Source organism: Haliotis rufescens, unplaced genomic scaffold (genome assembly GCF_023055435.1).
Source record: "Haliotis rufescens isolate VD_foot unplaced genomic scaffold, xgHalRufe1.0.p SCAF_37, whole genome shotgun sequence".
In the NCBI taxonomy this organism is placed as follows: Eukaryota; Metazoa; Mollusca; class Gastropoda; order Lepetellida; family Haliotidae; genus Haliotis; species Haliotis rufescens.
In genome coordinates this window covers 3,336,883-3,357,285 of record NW_025964079.1, presented here as the reverse complement: position 1 = coordinate 3,357,285, position 20,403 = coordinate 3,336,883, and the positions used below count along the sequence as shown (strand labels likewise).

The 20,403-nt window shown below is 39.0% G+C and overlaps 1 protein-coding gene across 5 annotated transcripts in view; it reads right to left on the bottom strand.

The window, feature by feature from the left end:
- Positions 1-16,094: 16,094 nt before the first annotated feature.
- LOC124144312 (zinc finger MYND domain-containing protein 11-like) overlaps positions 16,095-20,403 on the bottom strand; it is a 42,498-nt gene continuing 38,189 nt past the window's right edge. For all 5 annotated transcript variants that reach the window (XM_046513654.2, XM_046513656.2, XM_046513657.2 and 2 more), the window contains one exon: positions 16,095-20,383. In XM_046513654.2, coding sequence (XP_046369610.1) covers positions 20,261-20,383 — 123 coding nt within the window. In that variant the 3' untranslated portion in view covers positions 16,095-20,260. The remainder of the gene's footprint in view (positions 20,384-20,403) is intronic.

The window sequence follows — 20,403 nt, the reverse complement described above, 5'->3', positions numbered from 1 at the left end:
CAGTGAGAACATATTAAGGACATTTCAAAAATTAATTTCAACACCTGATTGATCTGATGATTATAATTTTTTAAAAGCTATAAAAACCTAAAAAACAGAAAACAAACATTAAATATAAACCAAATAAAAATATGGCTTGAAATTCAAGTCAGACACTCCCATGAAAATGCCTACATCTATCAAGCATTTTTGTAACAAAGTTCAGTAACAACAAATTATAGCTGGACCATTCTGCTGCTAATGGGATAATATACTTTAAACAAAGGCAAGCAATTTGTTTAAAATGAATATGTATAAAACTATGACCGACCCTAAAAAATGATTAGAAAAAATCTGTAAAGCTAAAAGGTAAAAAGTGTCCACAGTGTACTATCGTTGTAGTTGGTTTTGGTTTGTTGGTTTGTTGTTTAACGCCGCACTCAGCAATATTCCAGCTATATGACGGCGGTCTGTAAATAATCGAGTCTGGACCAGGCAATCCAGTGATTAATATCATGAGCATCGATCCACGCAATTGGGATTGATGACATGCATCAACCAAGTCAGCGAGCCTGACCACCCGATCCCGTTAGTCGCCTTTTACAACAAGCATAGTCACCTTTTACGGCAAGCATGGGTTGCTGAAGACCTATTCTACCCCGGAATCTTCATGAATCACAAAATTTGGTAACGGTATCGTGTATTCCTCTGTGCGTGTTCCTGCTGACAATTTACTCCTACTAATCTTGATTCAGGGTTGCGATGCATCAACGAATACTACATGTCAGGGGTCCTCGGGCAACCTCCAGTGAAAAATGGGCATTCAACAAGATACCCTAAACATTAGCGCTACGACTATCGTAAGTCTATCCTAAGTGCAGGCGTTACGACAGTTGTGGTGCTATGGTCTCTTTGTGAACCTGGGTCCATGGCTTCCTGTTCAACAAAGCAATCGTGCTGTAATGATTGTTACTCCAACACTTTATCGTAAGACTAACAACAGTCGTGGCCGTACAATTGCTTTGTGAAATGGTGTCCATGTTCTTTCCCTGCTTCGCCGACATTTAAGTATTCCATCTCACCAGGCTCTTAATTTTCAACAAGTGAGTGAGTGAGTGAGTGAGGTTTAACGCCACTTTTAACAGTATTCCAGTTATATCACAGCGTGTCAGCTTAATGTAGGAGGAAAGCCCGAAGTGATGCAGGTCTCGGACGTTTACCACTTCGGTGAAACCAATGAGCACGGGTATGGTGCTAACAAACCTAGAAACATAATTGGGGCGAACTGGGATTCGAACCCACAATCATAGGTTTCTGGCATGCCCAAGGGACGCAACCCTGCACAGGGAATCGCGGCGCCTTAGACGACTGGGCCACCCGTGCCCCCCTAATTTTCATCCAGAATTTCTCACATAATACAAGCTCGATTCAACCTCTTTCAATGCTCCTTCCCCCAAATTTAAGGCCATGAAGTAAACTTTCTCCAAGCCGATTTCTTAATATTGTATGTCTTGATGAAACTACCAACACCTTTGCATTAGCATATATGATGACATGACAAACTTGGGGCCCCTCGGTTCACACTGTTAAGGCATATTTGTCTCTGTCAGTATTTTTTTCAACTAGGAACATACTACTATACATATATATATGGTGAGGTGAAATTTGGTTTAACGTCACGTCCAAGATTATTGCACTTACATAGCGACGTGTATGTAGATGTATGTGTTTGTGTGGCTGCTTGTACTAGTCCGGACTGATGCCGATTTATAGTGCTAGCTCACTGACATACCAGTCCTTGTTTTAGCCCCTTAATGCCGAGCGCCAGACAGGGTAACAACAAGTACCATCTTTTAAAGTCTTTTGGTATGACACGGCCAATTTTTTTTTCCAATGCAGAATCTAATTTCAAGCACTTTCCAAGAGAGACCGCAAAATTAAAGGGCCTCTTAAACCTGTTTGAACCTTGTTATTTACTGAGGTGCTACTCTACCCCGGAATCATCACAGGGTTTACACGCAGGAAGAAAATAGTCTGGAAAAAAACATAAAACATTAGATGATCAGGTCCTGTCAACCTTCATCACGTGAGTGAGAAAAGGGTCATGGTCAAGTCTTTCTGTCAGTGTGAATAAATGCGACAAAAATCTCTTTGAAAATCATAAGAATCTCTGGTCAAAGTAGAGTCCATTGTATTATTCCGACTTTATCATCAGCATGTGTTTATGAATCACTACCGAATAATGATACCAGGTGTTTGTGAAAAGGTTAGGGTATCTGACCCACCGATGGTATCCATCACAAACACATGCAAAGGCAAGTCAATTGTTCACCTGATAAAACACTAGAATATATGGTCAAAATAGACAATTGTAACGGACATCCTTTTTATCCTTTGATGCGTCAAGTTTGGAAATGCCCTCTACTTGTCTACTCTACATCTTACATAAAGAAGAACAGTCACCTAAAGCACACTCAACACAACGACCAACTGGGGCCACAAGAAGCTTATAGGGACAAGGGGAAGTTGAGGTTGGTTTGGTTTTCAGGTTGATGGGTCACGAGTTATCATGCCAACCTCCATGTTTATTTCTGATAGGATTGAGAGTGAGCAAGCTAGGATATTCCACTTTTAGAAACAGTCCAGCCATATCATAAATGGGGCTTCACATAATATACCCATATGGAAATCAAGCCCTTGTCTTCATCATGATGAGGATACCCTACCTCCTCTGTTGAAGACCAGAGGAAGCGCCACATTCTGGTTGAGTGAGCGAGTGAGTGAGTGAGCGGTTGGTTGGTTGGTTGGTTTGTTGTTTTACGCCTCACTCAGCAATATTCCAGCTATATGACGGCGGTCTGTAAATGATCGAGTTTGGACCAGACAATCCAGTGATTGATATCATGAGCATCGATCGTGAGTGAACAGTTTGTAAGCCCTAAGTGACCAGCTTGTCGACTGTTACCATTTCAGCATGGTATGAGGATACCAAAATCTGAATTAGGTCAAATCATGGCACAATAGCCACATCTCAGTGTTTAGGAAAGTTCTAATGGTAAGTTTTTTAACAAAGGACACATTCAAATACTATGAGTGGTTAGTATGGAATGGCATGGAAGAACATTGACACCAAAAGAAAAGAAAACTGCAAAACTCTGTAGCTCACCTTAAGTTTTTCGAATTCTTAACTGTGAATTATAGGCCTTGATCATAATGAAAGAGGGAACAAAAATACGCAATAACCCACATATGTTTTGATATTCAATGTAACAAAAAAGAAAAAAAAAGACGTTTTCAATACGACTGCCATGTTGGCCTGTGTGACATCTGACTGGCTTCTGTGAGCACATTTTAAAGATGCTGGAATTGTCTGAACCTGACATTCAGATGTCAGAAATGTAACAAATACAGCAATTAGATGATTGGGGTATGTGAAGATGAAGTCATAGGGTGGAAAATAATGTAGGAACCATGTTACTCTGCATACCATACTTTTAAAAAAAATGTATAAAATATTTTCATAGTTCTTGTGAAAATGGCTCAGGAGGAGTGTGTGTGTGAGTGAGTATGACTTTACGCCGCTTTTAGCAATATTCCAGCAATATCACAGTGGGGGACACCAGAAATGGGCTTCACACATTGTACCCATGTCGAGAATCGAACCCGGGTCTTCGGCGTGACGAGCGAACGCTTTAACCACTAGGCTACCCGACCGCCCCAGCTCAGGAGGAAGCTCAAATAACACCTTATCATGACTGTCATTTCAGACATGTATAGAACATCCCAGCTCTGTGTGCAGTTATAAGAGACATCCTTGCTTGGATCATCTATAACAACTATCATAGGCTAATGGTTTCAGATATGAAAAAGGGTCGGGTACAGAAGGTAACGGTAATTTTCCTAGTCCTATACAACATGTGAGGTCCATCAAAGTCTCTTTGAAGGACTAAAACAGCAAAACAATCTAGACACCTAGTCTTATGTTCATCAATTCATGTTAGTTTATGGAATGTCTGCTGTGTGGATACATCTTCTTGACTTACTGACATCCCAGTGACTTGCAACCATTCCCTTAGTGTCATCCTTTCTCTAAATTTCAGTGTGTGTGTTTGTTGTTTTATGCCATACTCAGCAATATTCCAGCTATATGACAGCGGTCTGTAAATAATTGAGTCTGAACCAGACAATCCAGTGATTGACAGCATGAGCATCGATCCACGCAACTGGGATCGATGACATCAACAAAGTCAGCAAGCCTGACCACCCGATCCCGTTAGTTGCCTCTTACGACAAGCACAGTCACCTTTCACAGCAAGCATGGGTTGGTGAAGACCTATTCTACCCCGGATCTTCATGTATTTCAGTACACAGTAACACATATTAATTGCATGCAATGTGAGTGAATCATTAACTTGCATTTACTGTCAAAGGGCTCCTCACAGAGGTGATAGGTGAACCAAATTTCACTATTTCATAAACCTCGGATTGATCCATGGCTGATAGATGACATCTGATTCTTGAGAAGGGGGACTGACTGAACAAGAGTTTGATTCTACACCACTTTGGACAGTATTTCAGTTATATCACAGCTTCATGGAAGGAAAGCCTAAAGTTGAAACAGGTCTTGGATGTCACTTTGATGAATCTGTATTTTTAATAACCGATCATCAAATCCTGGTATGACCAAGGGACACAACTTTGGACAACAAGCTCAGGTACCTCAGTGTAACAGAAACAGAGAAATGTTTCTCAGAACATCCCCTTAAATCCTGTGCATCAGTCAATTTTTTTGCCAATAATAATTGTAAAAAAATCAAATTTTCCAAGTCACATGAAACAGACACTTATTTGCTTAATCAACAATTGACACTGTATTAAAGACCCAAGTTCAGTGTGTGACCAGGTGTGTTTGTTTGGCTCTTGGGGTGTGGGGTGGGTTGGGGGGGGGAAGAATATTAAACGTGTTCCTCCCTCATCACTTTTATTTTCGATGAATTTAAAAAAAAAAAATCCTACCTCCCTCCTCACTTTGAGAAAAATGTGCATAGAAACCTTTCTTTTTGTTAATGCAGACTTATACTGCTACACCCCAGGCCTGAGCTGGAGATAGCTACAATTCCATGTGGTTCAGCTTTAGCAACTAAAATAGTTTACAACTTAAGGGCCTTCTTCTTGAACAAACCATATCCAACAATGGATGACACAGTTTACTTTTATCCTCCATGGGTGTGGACAAACCAAGGATAATCATTTGAGAGAATCTGAACAGCAATGACCCCAACTTAGAAGGGCACCCAAGACTGCTGGAACATCCATTTTGTTGTGGACCAAGGAGTGATTGAACCCAAAAAAATTATTCAGATACAATTTAGACTTAGCCTGCTACATTAATACACTGCAAACAGGATCACGTTTGTTTTGATTGTTTAACACCGCACTCAGCTATATTCCAGCTATATGATGGCGGTCTGTAAATTATCTAGTCTGGACCAGACAATCCAGTGATTAATGTCATGAGCATCGATCCACGCAATTGGGATCGATGACATGCATCAACCAAGTCAGCGAGCCTGACCACCCGATCCCGTTAGTCGCCTCTTACGACAAGCACAGTCACCTTTTACAGCAAGCATGGGTTGGTGAAGACCTATTCTACCCCGGATCTTCATGGGTCGAATCTGAAGTGTGATAACTATACCAACCATGATACAAATTGTTTATATTTTGAGAGAGGGATGTCTTATAATGGAATCGACAATTTCGTTTTCCAGTACCAATACTTAAAATTCCTGTTTTCAAATAAAATAGAAAATAAAGAAATCAAAATATATTTGTTTATTTTATTCACTTAATCAACTTAGGCATAATGAACAAGAGATCTCAAAGCAATGGTTCTTGGAATAATCGGCAATTTTAATTTTAAAAACTAATCGAACACAGGCGTACATGACAATGTAATCTGAACTCATGCTTACAAATGCTGTAAATGAGATAGGGCAAATGATTTATCACTGAAAATATATTCATATATATATACTTACATATATATATCTTTAATTTCAACATTATAAACATCAACAATTATACATTATACACATATAACAACTCGTAATAAAACACCCCTGTACACTATAATGCAAACATGTCCCTAAAATATTTCCATGAAACACTGAAATGGTGACTGTTTACCCAACAAACATCCCTACACCACCTGCTCAAGCACATGGTGGATGATGAAAGTCAATCTTCAACTATTAGCCACAATGCATTCATAAGAAGTCACGCTGCTTTGGGCTGCTTCGCAAATAATGAAGACAACAGAACACTAACAGTTCACCCAACATACATCCCTACACCACCTGCTCAAGCACATGGTGGATGATGAAAGTCTTCTACTTCGGACAATTGTCATGCCGTTCTAACACAAAGCAGTAAGTCTGTTAATGTGTGCGGCTTGGTAATCAAACAACTGTCTAACTATATACAAAATTGTCACACAGGGTTAACTGCATTCGAGGCGAGGGAAAAGCTAAATTATGAGAAGCTAATTAATTAAGAGGTGTGATGGGTCTTCTGTCCAAATTGGAATCATTTCATAAATGAGGGGCTAGATATTTAACTATTCCAAGTTGCAAGTTGGATATTCTATGTTACTCTGTCTTTTTTCTGATAAAATGAAGAAAACTGTGTTTCCCAATCATTTGATGAAAAACAAGCTCAGTCAAATCATTCTTGGCACGATGTCCAAGACTCCATCAGTGACGTCATGAACAATGAAGGTAATCTTTAACTATTAGCCACAATGCATTCATAACATTGGTTGGTTGGTTTGTTGTTTAACGCCGCACTCAGCAATATTTCAGCTATATGACGGCTGTCTATAAATAATCGAGTCTAGACCAGACAATCCAGTGATTAATGTCATGAGCATCGATCCACGCAATTGGGATCGATGACATGAATCAACCAAGTCAGCGAGCCTGACCACCCGATCCTGTTAGTCGCCTTTTACGACAAGCATAGTCACCTTTTACGGCAATCATGGGTTGCTGAAGACCTATTCTAACCCGGCATTCATAAGAAGTCACGTTGCTTTGGGCTGCTTCGCAAATAATGAAGACAACAGAACACTAACAGTGATCCGACCAATCAGCATGGAGTCATAATAATAACACCCCTGACTATAATTTCACGGATATTCGACCTCCTAATGGCATATCACTTCATAAAATTGCATGTTAAATTTCTCATTCTAGCATAGGATGATGGCCTGCCAACTGAAGATGCTGCTGTTGGCCGTTAGTCCTGAAATGCATATGCCGAGCATCATACTCTAGATGTTGACATATTCAGTGCCCATACTGCCTGCAAAAGTGTCTTGTTTGGTTCCTAGGGTGTACAGGGGCAGTCAGGTAGCCTAGCGGTTAAAGCGTTGGCTCGTCACGCTGAAGACCCAGGTTCGATTCCCGACATGGGTACAATGTGTGAAGCCCATTTCTGGAGTCCCCCGCCGTGATATTGCTGGAATATTGCTAAAAGCGGCGTAAAACCATACTCACTCACTCACTCACTCCTAGGGTGTACATTACTAAACTGTGCAATGCAGATTTCCTACACCCTTTTTGCTCAGTTGTAGAGCAATGTCAGATTTAATGACCTTGCTGATTTCCAGTCTGAAAATTTATATAAACACTTGGAACATAATGATATAACTATATATTTCCATAAAAAATAACAAGTGTCCTGTATTTATTTCATGATAAAACACATTTAATTTTGTTCACAAAGTGACATCCTCTTATTGAGATATGAAAACCAAAATTGATTACCTTATGACACACAGTCAAATCCCATTGTCTTGGACCCCTTGGAACAAGAGAAATAGTTTGACTTGTCCGGGGGTCAACACGTCTGACCATCAATAAGGTTCAACACCTTATTACCAATCACCTGACCAATCAACATTTTCCTGTTATTGGCATTTCACACCCCATTGTGTTCAGGCCATTAGACTTGATACAAATTCTCACTTGTGAGAAGTTTTTTGGTGTAAATGTTTTTTAAGGGGTAATCATGGGTTAGTTTTAACACATTTTTATATCTTAATACCATAAGTTGAGTTCGATACAACAGGGAATTCAACACATTCAGGTGAAAAAATGTGCTAAATATAGTAAAAGTTTGACACCAAGGATTCGACACATCCGAGTTCAAGACGAGGTTTGACTGTATTCTGTCCCTGTTCCTTGGCAATGATTGAACTATTGGACTGTGGAGAATAGTCCTCTAGAATCTCAGCCATTTCAAATACTGTAGATATTATTTACAGTCTCTTATCTTACTACTTAACCTTCAGTCAGTCCTAACCATTTTTGGCATATTGGTTAAGAAAATCTGCAAAATAAGCAATAAAATATAATTGTCCTGAGTTAATATTCAAAATACATGCTCAAATTGTTACAATGCTTCCAGTCTTGACACTGGGCTGAAGGAACACACTGTTTATCAATGGAAATACAGGGAAAGAGATGAACTTAGCATAACTTAAACTCCGTTCAACTTAAATCACTTTCAAAACAGATATATCATTCAAAGAAATATATCTTATGGCAAAAGCCAAGAAGATAAGTTCAGTACCAAGCGGATGTTTTACAACAAGATCTGTGTACCGGTACTTCTGGAGCTCAGTCATCTTGATTTAATATGTACGCTGTCTTGAAATTATCATATGAATCCTTTTGTGTTTCAGAACAGAATGTTGGTTGGTTGGTTAGTATGTTGGTTGGTTTCATTAGATTCCGTCATCTTTCTTTTCACTTGACATATTTGCAGCAAAACATGAGATAGGTTTTGGTTGGTTTGTTGTTTAAAGACGCACTCAACAATATTCCAGCTATATGACGGCGGTCTGTAAATAATCGAGTCTGGACCAGACAATACAGTAATTGACATCATGAGCATCGATCAACGCAATTGGGATCGATGACATGCATCAACCAAGTCAGCGAGCCTGACCACCCGATCCCGTTAGTCGCCTCTTACGACAAGCATAGTCGCCTTTTACGACAAGCATGGGTTGCTGAGGATGTGTGTGTGTGAATGAGTGTCTATATCAATGTACAATTTGAATAATAAATAATCAAGTCCATAATATTCATACCTCTAAAATCAATCTTACTTTTAATACAACCATTTATTACAACAGCTTCATTTAAAAACTTTGCTTTTGTCTCTAAAAACTGTTTATAAATCTCTTCCTAGTTTGGCGGGACACTACCCTGGCTCCCTTGTCCTATCTGTAACAGGGACTTAGAAATAAAATATCAAATAAACATTTATCTTATGTTGCAGTAGCAATATTTTATTCTTATAAAAATTAATGATTATAAATGATAATACATATTACATATATCTTAATCAGGAAACAGTAAATGCATTCTCATTGTATCTTTGTTTCGAAATCATACTTTTCTTGAAATATACGGTTTCATTCCCAAACATGTCATCTTGCAGGGTACTGAAAAGTGCACAGATGCCTGTCATTTCTTGTAAAATCAGTAGAAGCAGGGATTTTGAAAGAGTCTCTCAGGAAAAACATTTCAATTTGTGAGTGTGAGTGAGTTGGGTTTAACACCGCTTTTAACAGTATTCCAGTTATATCGCGGCGTCAGCTTAATGTGGGAGGAAAGCCCGAAGTGATTCAGGTCTCAGACGTTTACCACTTCGATGAAACCCACGAGCACGGGTATGGTGCTGACAAACCTAGAAACATAATCAGGGCGAACAGGGATTCGAACCCACAATCATAGGTTTCTGGTGTGCCCAAGGGACACAATTCTGCACAGCACCTTAGACGACTGGGCCACCCGTGCCCCCCATTTCAATTTGGTTTTGGTCAATAGGAACTGTATTCCATGCTCACTATTACTGTACAAACCCTGTTTACTGGTAATTCTATAATTTATTTCTGACATGGTTTCAAAATCCCTGGAACTATAAAATATTTTAGAGACAGTTGTTTGTTACATAAGCTCAAGGATGCTCACCAGTGCTCAATTACACGTCCAATCAAACTCCAGCGAATTAGAAGATACGACAATTCAATACTCGTGTCCTATGAGCAAAACAATGTGTTTATATTCAGAATTGTAAGCAGATAAGGCTAAGGGCATCAAGAACTGCCCACGCCTTTGTCATCCATAGAACAAGAACTTATATGAAAATAGGACAACTTACAACACATCTTTTGAGCTTTCTCACATTTGTAAACCATGAAAATATAAAACATCTGTGACTATGTATAAAAGAATCAATGATTGGTGAAGCATTATACGTGTTACATGTACAAGGTGATACCAGGGCGGATTCAACATTAAAAGGATCCGCCTATGGTGATATATGTAAAAAAACAGCATGTCCTTGCATGCCTCTAGTGAAATCAACCACATGATAATGAAATACATTAAAACAGGCCATGAGCAACCGGAATCAATCAATTCAAATTTTAGCAGTATATGTTAAACCTAATGCTGAAGTCTGATATTAACCGCAATCAATCAATTCAAATTTAAGCAGTATATGTTAAACCTAATGCTGAAGTCTGATATTAACCTCAATCAATCAATTCAAATTTTAGCAGTATATGTTAAACCTAATGCTGAAGTCTGATATTAACCGCAATCAATCAATTCAAATTTTAGAAGTATATGTTAAACCTAATGCTGAAGTCTGATATTAACCGCAATCAATCAATTCAAATTTTAGCAGTATATGTTAAACCTAATGCTGAAATCTGATATTAATCAAATTTCTATTGGACATTGGATAATTTTATCTGAACAGTTCATTTCCGAATCAATAATGATAACTTACCAATTTATACAACTCTGAAAAAGTTAACGACCACCTGATTCTTTCATATTACTATAGTTAATCTGTCATGGCACAACAGAATAATTATTGAAATACGAAAGAATCGGGTGAGAAGTAAAGAAGACTAAAGGCAGCTTAACCTTCAAATATTTATTGGAGTTCGCATAATATATGATTGTGATAAACAGTATTATCTAATGAATGGGGTTCCCTGGTTTGGTGTGAACCTGATCAGGATTTTGTTCCACACCTAGAGTACTGTTTCAGTGTGCTGATGTTGTCATTACGAAGTGACCTACAAACTGGGAGATGAGCAACTCTACTGCAAAGTAACCGGAACTCAAATACAAGAATAAAGCTCCATGAGAGCTGAGAATCCCCTGAAATTCACACATACCAAGAATAACATTTCTACATTTTTACCTGGAGCCAGAATATTTTGTTGGTCTATCCTGACATGACCATATGCTGAAAAGGTTCAATGGTACTGACCAGAAATAAATATTCAATCTGTTCAAATATTCATCTTGAGTGAGTGGTTGAATGGGGTTTAATGCCGCTTTGAACAGTATTCCAGTTATATCCCGATGTGTCAGCTTTATGTGGGAGGAAAGCCCAGAGTGATGCAGGTCTGAGACGTTTACCTCTTTGGTGACATCCATGAACGTTGCTGACAAAACCTAGAAACATTATCAGGATGGATGGGAATCGAACCCACGATCATAGGTCTCTGGTGTGCCCAAGGGACGCAACTCTGCACAGCCAATTGCATTGTCTTAGTCTACTGTGCCCCCCGTGCCCCCCGTGCCCCCAATATTCACACTGACAACTTAAGAAAACATGTCTTATTAAATATCAACGGTAATGTCAAAGAGGAACGAGCTCTTGTTCACAAATATCAATCTTAATGTTCAGGGAATATTACCTCAGTACCTGCCTGGTTAGCAGTGGGGTAAGCAGGTAACACCCAACTAAACAACTACCACACTTGATGGTAAACTGTACCCCTGTGTGATGAGTTTTTGGGCGCTTAAGAAACATTTGTAGTTTTCTCTCTAATCACATGAACAACTATAAAACATCTTATTCACTTTTAAAAGACAACTTCCTCTCAAAAACAAGCCATCATTTGAGTATTAACAATGTCTGTGTGTTTCTACTCCCCCAGTTACAGCGCCAGTGATTGCGATAAACATTGCCGTCCAAAAATGTATGACGGACGAAAACCTATGATCCAACGATACATACATGACAGTGAGCAGTCCCCTATTGTATTTACACATATGGATGGTACTTGAAAGATGGTTTGTGACATTAGGTGTACAATAGTGGACACTATTCTGGTTGTATGTGAAACTTGAAGCAGACATGAACCAGCTCCAAAGTGAACAAGGGCTGAAATCTTTAACAAGAGTGAATTGGTTCTGATGTCACTCGGAACATGATTTCATGGCCACTAGTCAGCTATGTGTTGGAGGGAAATGGAGCAGGTTGTCAGAGAAACCCTGGACTGACAGAACAATGATCACAAATGGGGAAGTTGTGTGATTATAACCCATGGTCAGCAGATCCTGGCATGGCCATGAGACACAACTGTGCCTGCGTCTTTGGAACTGGACATGGGACCCATTCCACAAAGCGATCTTAGCGCAAAGGTGATCATAACTTCCATGCTTCAACATTGGCTTATGAAAGTCGTAGTACTGAGATTGCTTTGTGGAACATGGGCCATGACCTATGGTGACAATGCTCAGAATAGCTCTTGAACAAGAATCTCTGGGTGTTCTACAAACAACTTTCATTATCTCAGCTTACATTAAAATACCAGCTTCTGATTGGTTAAAATCGGGCAATTGTTTTCCATGTAGCCCGCTTAGTAATCAATCGGAACACACCTTAGGTAACTTGTTTATCTCACATAAGTATCGTTGAGCTCACATGAACCAGTGTTTGACTGAATGCATAGGGTAAAGGGAAGTAACTGAGTTCGTTTTCGTCATAATGGCTGAATTAAAGCTTTTATTCGTGAAACTTGAGTGAGTGAGTTGGGTTTTACGCCGCTTTTAACAGTATTCCAGTTATATCGCCGCGTGACAGCTTAATGTGGGAGGAAAGCCCGAAGTGATGCAGGTCTCAGACGTTTACCACTTAGGTATGGTGCTGACAAACCTAGAAACATAATCGTGAAACTTGAGACATATATTCCGAGTCTGTAGGAATGAATGTTGGTGAATGTCGTTGCCTACCGATCCCTTGGGTCATATGGTGAGATGTATCCTGTGTGTGTACATCACTGGCTGATGGGTACAGTAACACACAGCCTTCCACTGTGGGTGTTCTTTAATTCGTACCATACATATTAATTACCTCTATTTCAATAACAGTTGTCTGTTGACTCCTATTGTGTATGAAGTCAAGGAAAAGCACTCTCTACAAACAAACATCCCAAGTTTCCTGTTTCCAATCAGAGATCCTCTAACATCACCAGATTGGGCAGTCCACCTGAGTCTTGTTCTGGTGTTGCCTTTCTTTTCTTACATTAGCGAACAGCAAGGGCATCGCATTATTTTTTGGATCAGGAAATTAAGTCATACCTTCTCTGTACATGCAATGTCCACCATCTAATCACATTTGGATTTTGAGTGCACTTCTCAAACAAAAAAGATTTTAAACGATGTGATTTTATATTTCAATGCTTAATGTATACATGTAATGGTATCACTTACAGTAGATTAATCATAGGTAAGAGTGAACAAACACTCCAATAATCTGTATCAATGAGAAAAATATACATGTACAAAAATATATGGTATAATCTTGCAAGGTAACGACAAATTAAACACACCATTGACTGGTTAAAAGAGCAATACACTACCAAGCAATTCTGGTGGGATTTGCATAGACACTTACACCTACAATATTCCAACATGTATCAGAGAAATGCGTAGACGGGCCATTCTTGTTCAGGTGAATACACACTAAGCGACAATGTTTTCCCTGGGCAATCCTTACTTTAAAAAAAGGCTTACAAACACTTAAATAATGAAACTTGGAAAAACAGAAAAGCACTTGAAAAAAATATACCCCCAAATGCAAAGATCTAATTTATCCCCCAAATTGTAAGACTAAAACGAGATTAAAAAACACACAGCACACATGGCAACTTAATCATGTAACTCCTTGAGAGAAGACAAGAGGAATCTGAAATGGTGTTTATTTTTTACCCTTAATTTCATCAACTATCAGTGTCACTACTGTATCGGGATACGACAGGAGTCGTGACAACAAAGGGTGAGGCAATGCATCTTCCCGAGGCAAGAGAGTTAACTGACTTTAAAAGTCCAGTTTCCACCCTTGCCGAACTAGGCTGGAATTCCTGGGCTCAATCATAGCACCACCAGTGGCTGTTACGAGTCATGTCCCTTCTATGCCTCTCCTATGGACCAATCACATTCCACCTCTCGTTTTGCTTGCATTTGCTTCAAACAAAATGGCGGCGCCCAGTAAAGACGATCTGATCGACAATCAAGATCTATATTGAGAGAAAACTGGTCTTACATCGTGAAGTGCATCAAATCACGTGAGCACCTTGATTAAAAACTTGAAAAGATTTGGAAAATATCTGTTGACGAGTTGGCAGTGCACATGCTGTGCAAATCCTGCAATCGACCGAACTCTGCATGAAAGTTTAAGAACCTTATTTCGAATTCGGTGCGCGATTTTGATTGGACCATTCATAGACTTGTTAGTCCAGCGAAAATGTAACTCCTTAATACCAGCCTAGTTCGGTAAGGGTGGAAACTGGACTTTTATAGCAAGTTAACTCTCTTGCCTAGGGAAGATGGAGGCAGTGCTGAATACAATTGTTCTCACAACTGTTCCCTTTTATCCCCATAAAGAACTGCCCTGAGTCCTCTGTAGGTCCTACAGCACGGCCAAATACACGAGTTTCACAACTGCATATCTGTGTATATTGTGAACAGTCCGTGCAAATGGAACTTTTCAATTTCACCCAAACCAATGGCGTCTGTGTATATATCTAAGTACCTGTAGCAAATGTGGCACTGTTGTATAACATGCATTTGTAGGAGTACATTATTGGGTTATAATTGTACTACATGACCCAAATGACAAACACGCCAATCAGATCCTTCAACTGCGCTGTCGTGATACTGACTGCTGCCCACATTCCAATTGTATTGACACACTTAATTAATACTCCTCTTCTTGATAAGTTGAGTTTGCAGGTAAGAAAGACTACTAGAAGGAATACCAATGTGACTGCAGGCGTTTGGTCCATTTCATGGCTGTTTCAGAATTTTGCTGATGTCAGTTTGGGAGCTCCGTCTGAGACGGGTGTCAGACAAGAGATGAGAAAATCAAACAAAGCTGATTCAAACCATGTTCATTTGTGAAGGTGGCTTGAATCATGTACCACCATTAGAACTGACAAATACTGGCAGACTGATGGCAAAACTTCTCTGATGTCACTGTACAGAGCCCATTCCACAAAGTGATCTTAGTGCTAAGATGATCATAGCCCCATTCTTTAACATAGGCTTACAATTGTCGTAGTGCTTAGATGATAATACCTCCTATACTTTAAAATAGGCTTACAGTAGTAGTAGTGCTAAGATGATCATAGCCCCATACTTTAACATAGGCTTACAATAGTTGTAGTGCTTAGATGATCATAACTCCCATACTTTAAAATAGGCTTACAATAGTCGTAGTGCTAAGATGATCATAGCCGCCATACTTTAAAATAGGCTTACAATAGTCGTAGTGCTAAGATGATCATAGCCCATACTTTAACATAGGCTTACAATAGTTGTAGTGCTAAGATTGCTTTGTGGAGTCTGGGCCTTGTTCCACAACACAATCTTAACGCTAAGGTGATCGTAGCTCCTATACTTTAACATAGGCTTACGATGGTCGTAGTGCAAAGATCGCTTCATGTAACGGGGCCCAGTGCTAAGATGGCTTTGTGGAATCGGGACCTTGTTCCACATCGTTATCTTAACGCTGAGGTGATCGTAGCTCCTATACTTTAACATAGGCTTACGATGGTCGTAGTGCTAAGATCGCTTCGTGTAACGGGGCCCTGGGAATCAATCTCACTGTGATACCCTTGACAAAGTAAAGCTTTCAAATGAACTGGAATTTATATATCTAAGTCAAAGACAATGTAAATGCTGCAGATAATATCTCACGTTTTGACTAATAAAGATTGAATATTAAAGCATTGTAGATCAATTTAATGACATACATATTATTTGTGCCTGTTTCAACAAGCATACATCAGCAAGTCCTGCGTCATTAACACACTAGTTTCTCAACCCTACAGTCAGCCCAACTCAAACAGACCACTCTGCATCGACTTTATAAGCGATGAGGCGGTCGCTCAGCGGCCATTCCTTGCAACAAACAGGCTAACTGTTTTACTGCAAATTCATATTCAAATCTATCAGAAAATATTTAAGAAAGAAATACATTCTCCAGTTACGGGTTGACAGTGGAGATAATTGTGCACCATTTACATAAAGATACTCATATATACACAGCGGAGTCTAAAAAACCCAGCTGACTTACCCCTAATGTACATCGTGTCAAGCTAAAATAGGTGTTTCTGATCGATCAAAGGGTACGGGTAAGACGGAATATTTACATGCAATAGCAGGACAATTTACATAATGGACCCTTAATAGTCAGCATCTTGTTGATGAACAACAATCACTTGGTTCTCTCCTTTAAGTCTCATCAGGAACAGAATGCATACACAGAAAATACGAATTTATCTTCAATAGTAACATTTGCACTATGAGAAAATTTAATATCATGAAATGATTTCACAAAAGTGTTAATTTAAATAAAATTTATCAATATTTTGGGAGATTATCAATACTTTATTATTTTAATCTCAAACCCAACTGCCATGTGTTTATTTTCTCGAGTACGAAACTAAATGAGTCGTGACATAAAATCTGAAAATTCCTATCGCAATCAAAACATCATTAAATACATACTTCATAGGGAAGTTAGGAAATACACTGGTGCCTATAGTTGGTTCATACTTAAGGCCGAACAAGCACTCTTAATATAAAACAATACCAAAGTCCTGCTTCATAACTGATAAGGCAAGATTGGAGCTGAGGGTTCTCATATGATAGCAAATGAAATCTCCTGAAAAAACCGAGATGCTTCTAGCTGCCTGTTTGCAAACCATCATTTGAGTTGGCACAGTTGATTGCCGGCTAAAATCTCAGCTCTTCATGTCAAACTTAAACAGTATGCATTATTCTTATAAAGTAAAAATCGGAAAGGGTAAGAGTAATTTGATTTGTTTTGTTTTTCAGCTGGCCATTTATATCAGTGACTCTTATTATTTTCACAGATGAATGAAACAGTACAAAATCACTTGGGCTGCAAAATGTGACAAATCAACTAACAACTACTGATATGAATCAAGGTCTATATTCAACATGAAACAATTAGGAATTGGTTTTGAGGTTTCAATGAATGACTGGTCTTCGACCACATTAAAGCCATATACATGTGGAATAGAATAGCTTATTGTTTCTAAATGTACAGGTTTTGGTTATGAATGACAACATATATCCTGAATGAAGACTTTATACACAAAGCCATGACCCTGTGGAAACGTGGTGTCCCCTGTAAAAAAGCCCTATCTTCTGCAGCTGATGCATGTGTTGTCAAATGATTCTTGTACTCTTTAAAATCACAGACATACAAGACCCAGATACAAGTATCCTAGTGCCTACACTATCCTAGCTTCCAAACAAAACATGTACATACATTCATCGCACTGCCAAAATTGCTCTGCAGAATTGATGCAGGACCTCACAGAAACGAGCAGCTCCTCTCCTCGATAACATGGTCAAAACAAAATGTATTGGTCCGACCAACAGACTATTCATTATCAGTTTTCAATGCTTTTATTTTTTGTGGGTACCTCATATAGAATTTTGCATTTACCGTTTTCACTGTAATAAGCGCTCTGGGTACTTAGAGGGTACTTAGAAAGTTGACAAAGGGGGCACTTGTTAAAACCACAAGTCAAATTTGTTTTGAGAAATTGGGCAGTAGTGACCAAACTTAGTTAAAATGTCAGTGAAACAAATCATGTTAAAAACATAATAGTTACCCATGGGTTTTGTTATGGATTTTAATCGTGAAAAATTACATCAGTAGGTGATTAAAAAACCCATAATCTGGTGTGTCCTTATCAATATTGTAAATTTAAAATCTGACAGTGGCATTTCTCTTTCATTGTTATAGTAAAAATCTTAGATTTGCCGCATAAAATGCCTTGTCATTCTGATATTTTTCTTCGTCTGAATTTTTAATTTTTACGGTTGGTGGTTCTGTAAAGCAAACAAAGTGAAAGTCCTTAACTTTAAAGGGCAAGTAGAGTGAAGAAAATGAATGCAATTATTTTGCGAATATCAATTGTCCTGTATACATTAAGTCAATTTCAAAGGGAATAAAAATTCATAACATTAGTAGAAAGTACTTAAGTGTCCAACTGAAAGTTCTGAAATCACACACTCCGCGATCAGCTTCTTGAAGAACCATATTTGGGGGCGTGGCCTAAAGGTACCCGTGCAGCAGTGTGTGACAAAGGCTTTCCTTGACTGATCTGTGATTCTTAGCAGCTATACAAATACTGTTTCTGCTATTTCAGTTAATCCTACAAAAATAACAACATTGTTTACATTGAACTGTTGAGTGTGGGAAACATCACCTCTGACCTTGATATTGTGAATCAATCAAATAACAATCAACAATCTGTAACCAGCGTTTTATTACTTCTCACTTGTCCAGCAGCTGGCCAGTGGATAATCCCCATCGTGTTCGCTGATGCTAGGGGAGGGGTGTTCGGGGGTGGCGTTATATCAAACACTGTACTGGACTGGCAGATGCTAAATAACGATTTGCGAAGCAAAAATACACAATAGATACGTTTCTCCTTCACATCTCAAATTTACATAATATTCACAGTCCAGCGAACAGCATTGTGTGATCGTTAACTGGTTTCTGGTTGGCGAGAAGTTGTCTCTTCTCCACCTGAAGTCTCGAAACGTCTTTTTGGCGGCATCAAACCAACTGGATTGTGTTCGCAGTACTAGTGAGTGAGTGAGTGAGTGAGTGAGTGAGTATGGTTTTACGCTGCTTTTAGCAATATTCCAGCAATATCACGGTGGGAGCCACCAGAAATGGGCTTCACACATTGTACCCATGTCGGGAATCGAAGCCGGGTCTTTGGCGTGACGAGTGAACGCTTTAACCATCAGGCTACCCGACCGCCCGTTCGCAGTATTAACCTGCTCAACCTGCAGTATCTCAATTACTTGCACATTTGCCACAGTGGGATCCTGTTTCTTATCTGTAATTTCTTTTATAGAATTTTCACTCAGTACAGTGTATGTAGTTCACCAATTAGTTGTTTCCTTATGTTTTGTGAGATATTCACCAATTCATTGTGTCAAATGTGAGATGCCCCCCTCAGTGCCCTCCTGTCTTACCAATTACGGATGAATTTGTACTTATAACAATAGGTGCTGGACAAGCAGGAAGACTCCCATCAACCATGCAGATTGGGCACTGGTCCGACACTGCACAGCGCTTCAAACACCGCTGTTTAACCTCCACCAAGAGGAATCCCCGCAGAGGCAGAATTTTTCATTTTGGAGACGATTTCGCCTGTCGTTTTTTATCATCTGTTTTACTCTATATTTCCATTTTTCAAAATAAATTTTGGTCAAGAATGAGTAATTTAAGTATGCGTAACGTATTAAACGTTAAGTAACTTATTAAAATCTGAAAAGTTGGTATGTCGACTGTACTTGCCCTTTAACTGTGAACACTATCTAGCATACAAAATACTGGTGAAGTGGACACGTATATTTTGACAGTCCTCTAGGGACCATTGTTTGCCAAACCTCTGGATCTTCCAGTTACAGGAATGGGTCGTCAGTGTAGCACAAGTAACTACTGAATCATACTGAATCATACTGAATCATACTGAATAATAAATAGTCTCCACCAATCAGTATCTGCCAATCAAAGAGACGAAAAGCAACCTCCCACAGTGTCTCATTTTGACCAGTGGACACTGAGCACAACACCGGTCCTTATCATGCAAACATGGTTTGGTATTTTATTCAAGCGCTACTTTACTTCTTCAGCAAAATATATTGGAGATAAATAAGTAAAAAGCAACATCCTTTGGATGTAGATGAGACAAAATGACTAATCAAATTATTGTATATTGCTGATGTTGAATAAGCAATGTAGAAGATGACGATGTTGAAGTAGTTCATCTTGATGATGTTGGAGATGTTGGAGATGGTGCTGAAGGTTGATGATGACTAGGCGGGGCATAATGTCAACGTTTCCGCCGACAGACACGTTTGTGTTCTTTGTGCCAATGTTCTTGCTGACACTTCACGCTACAGTAAGATGTGTTCCAGCAGCAATGATACATAGCCTCTTCTTCACAGTTAAAACACTGAAATACAATCATCAAGT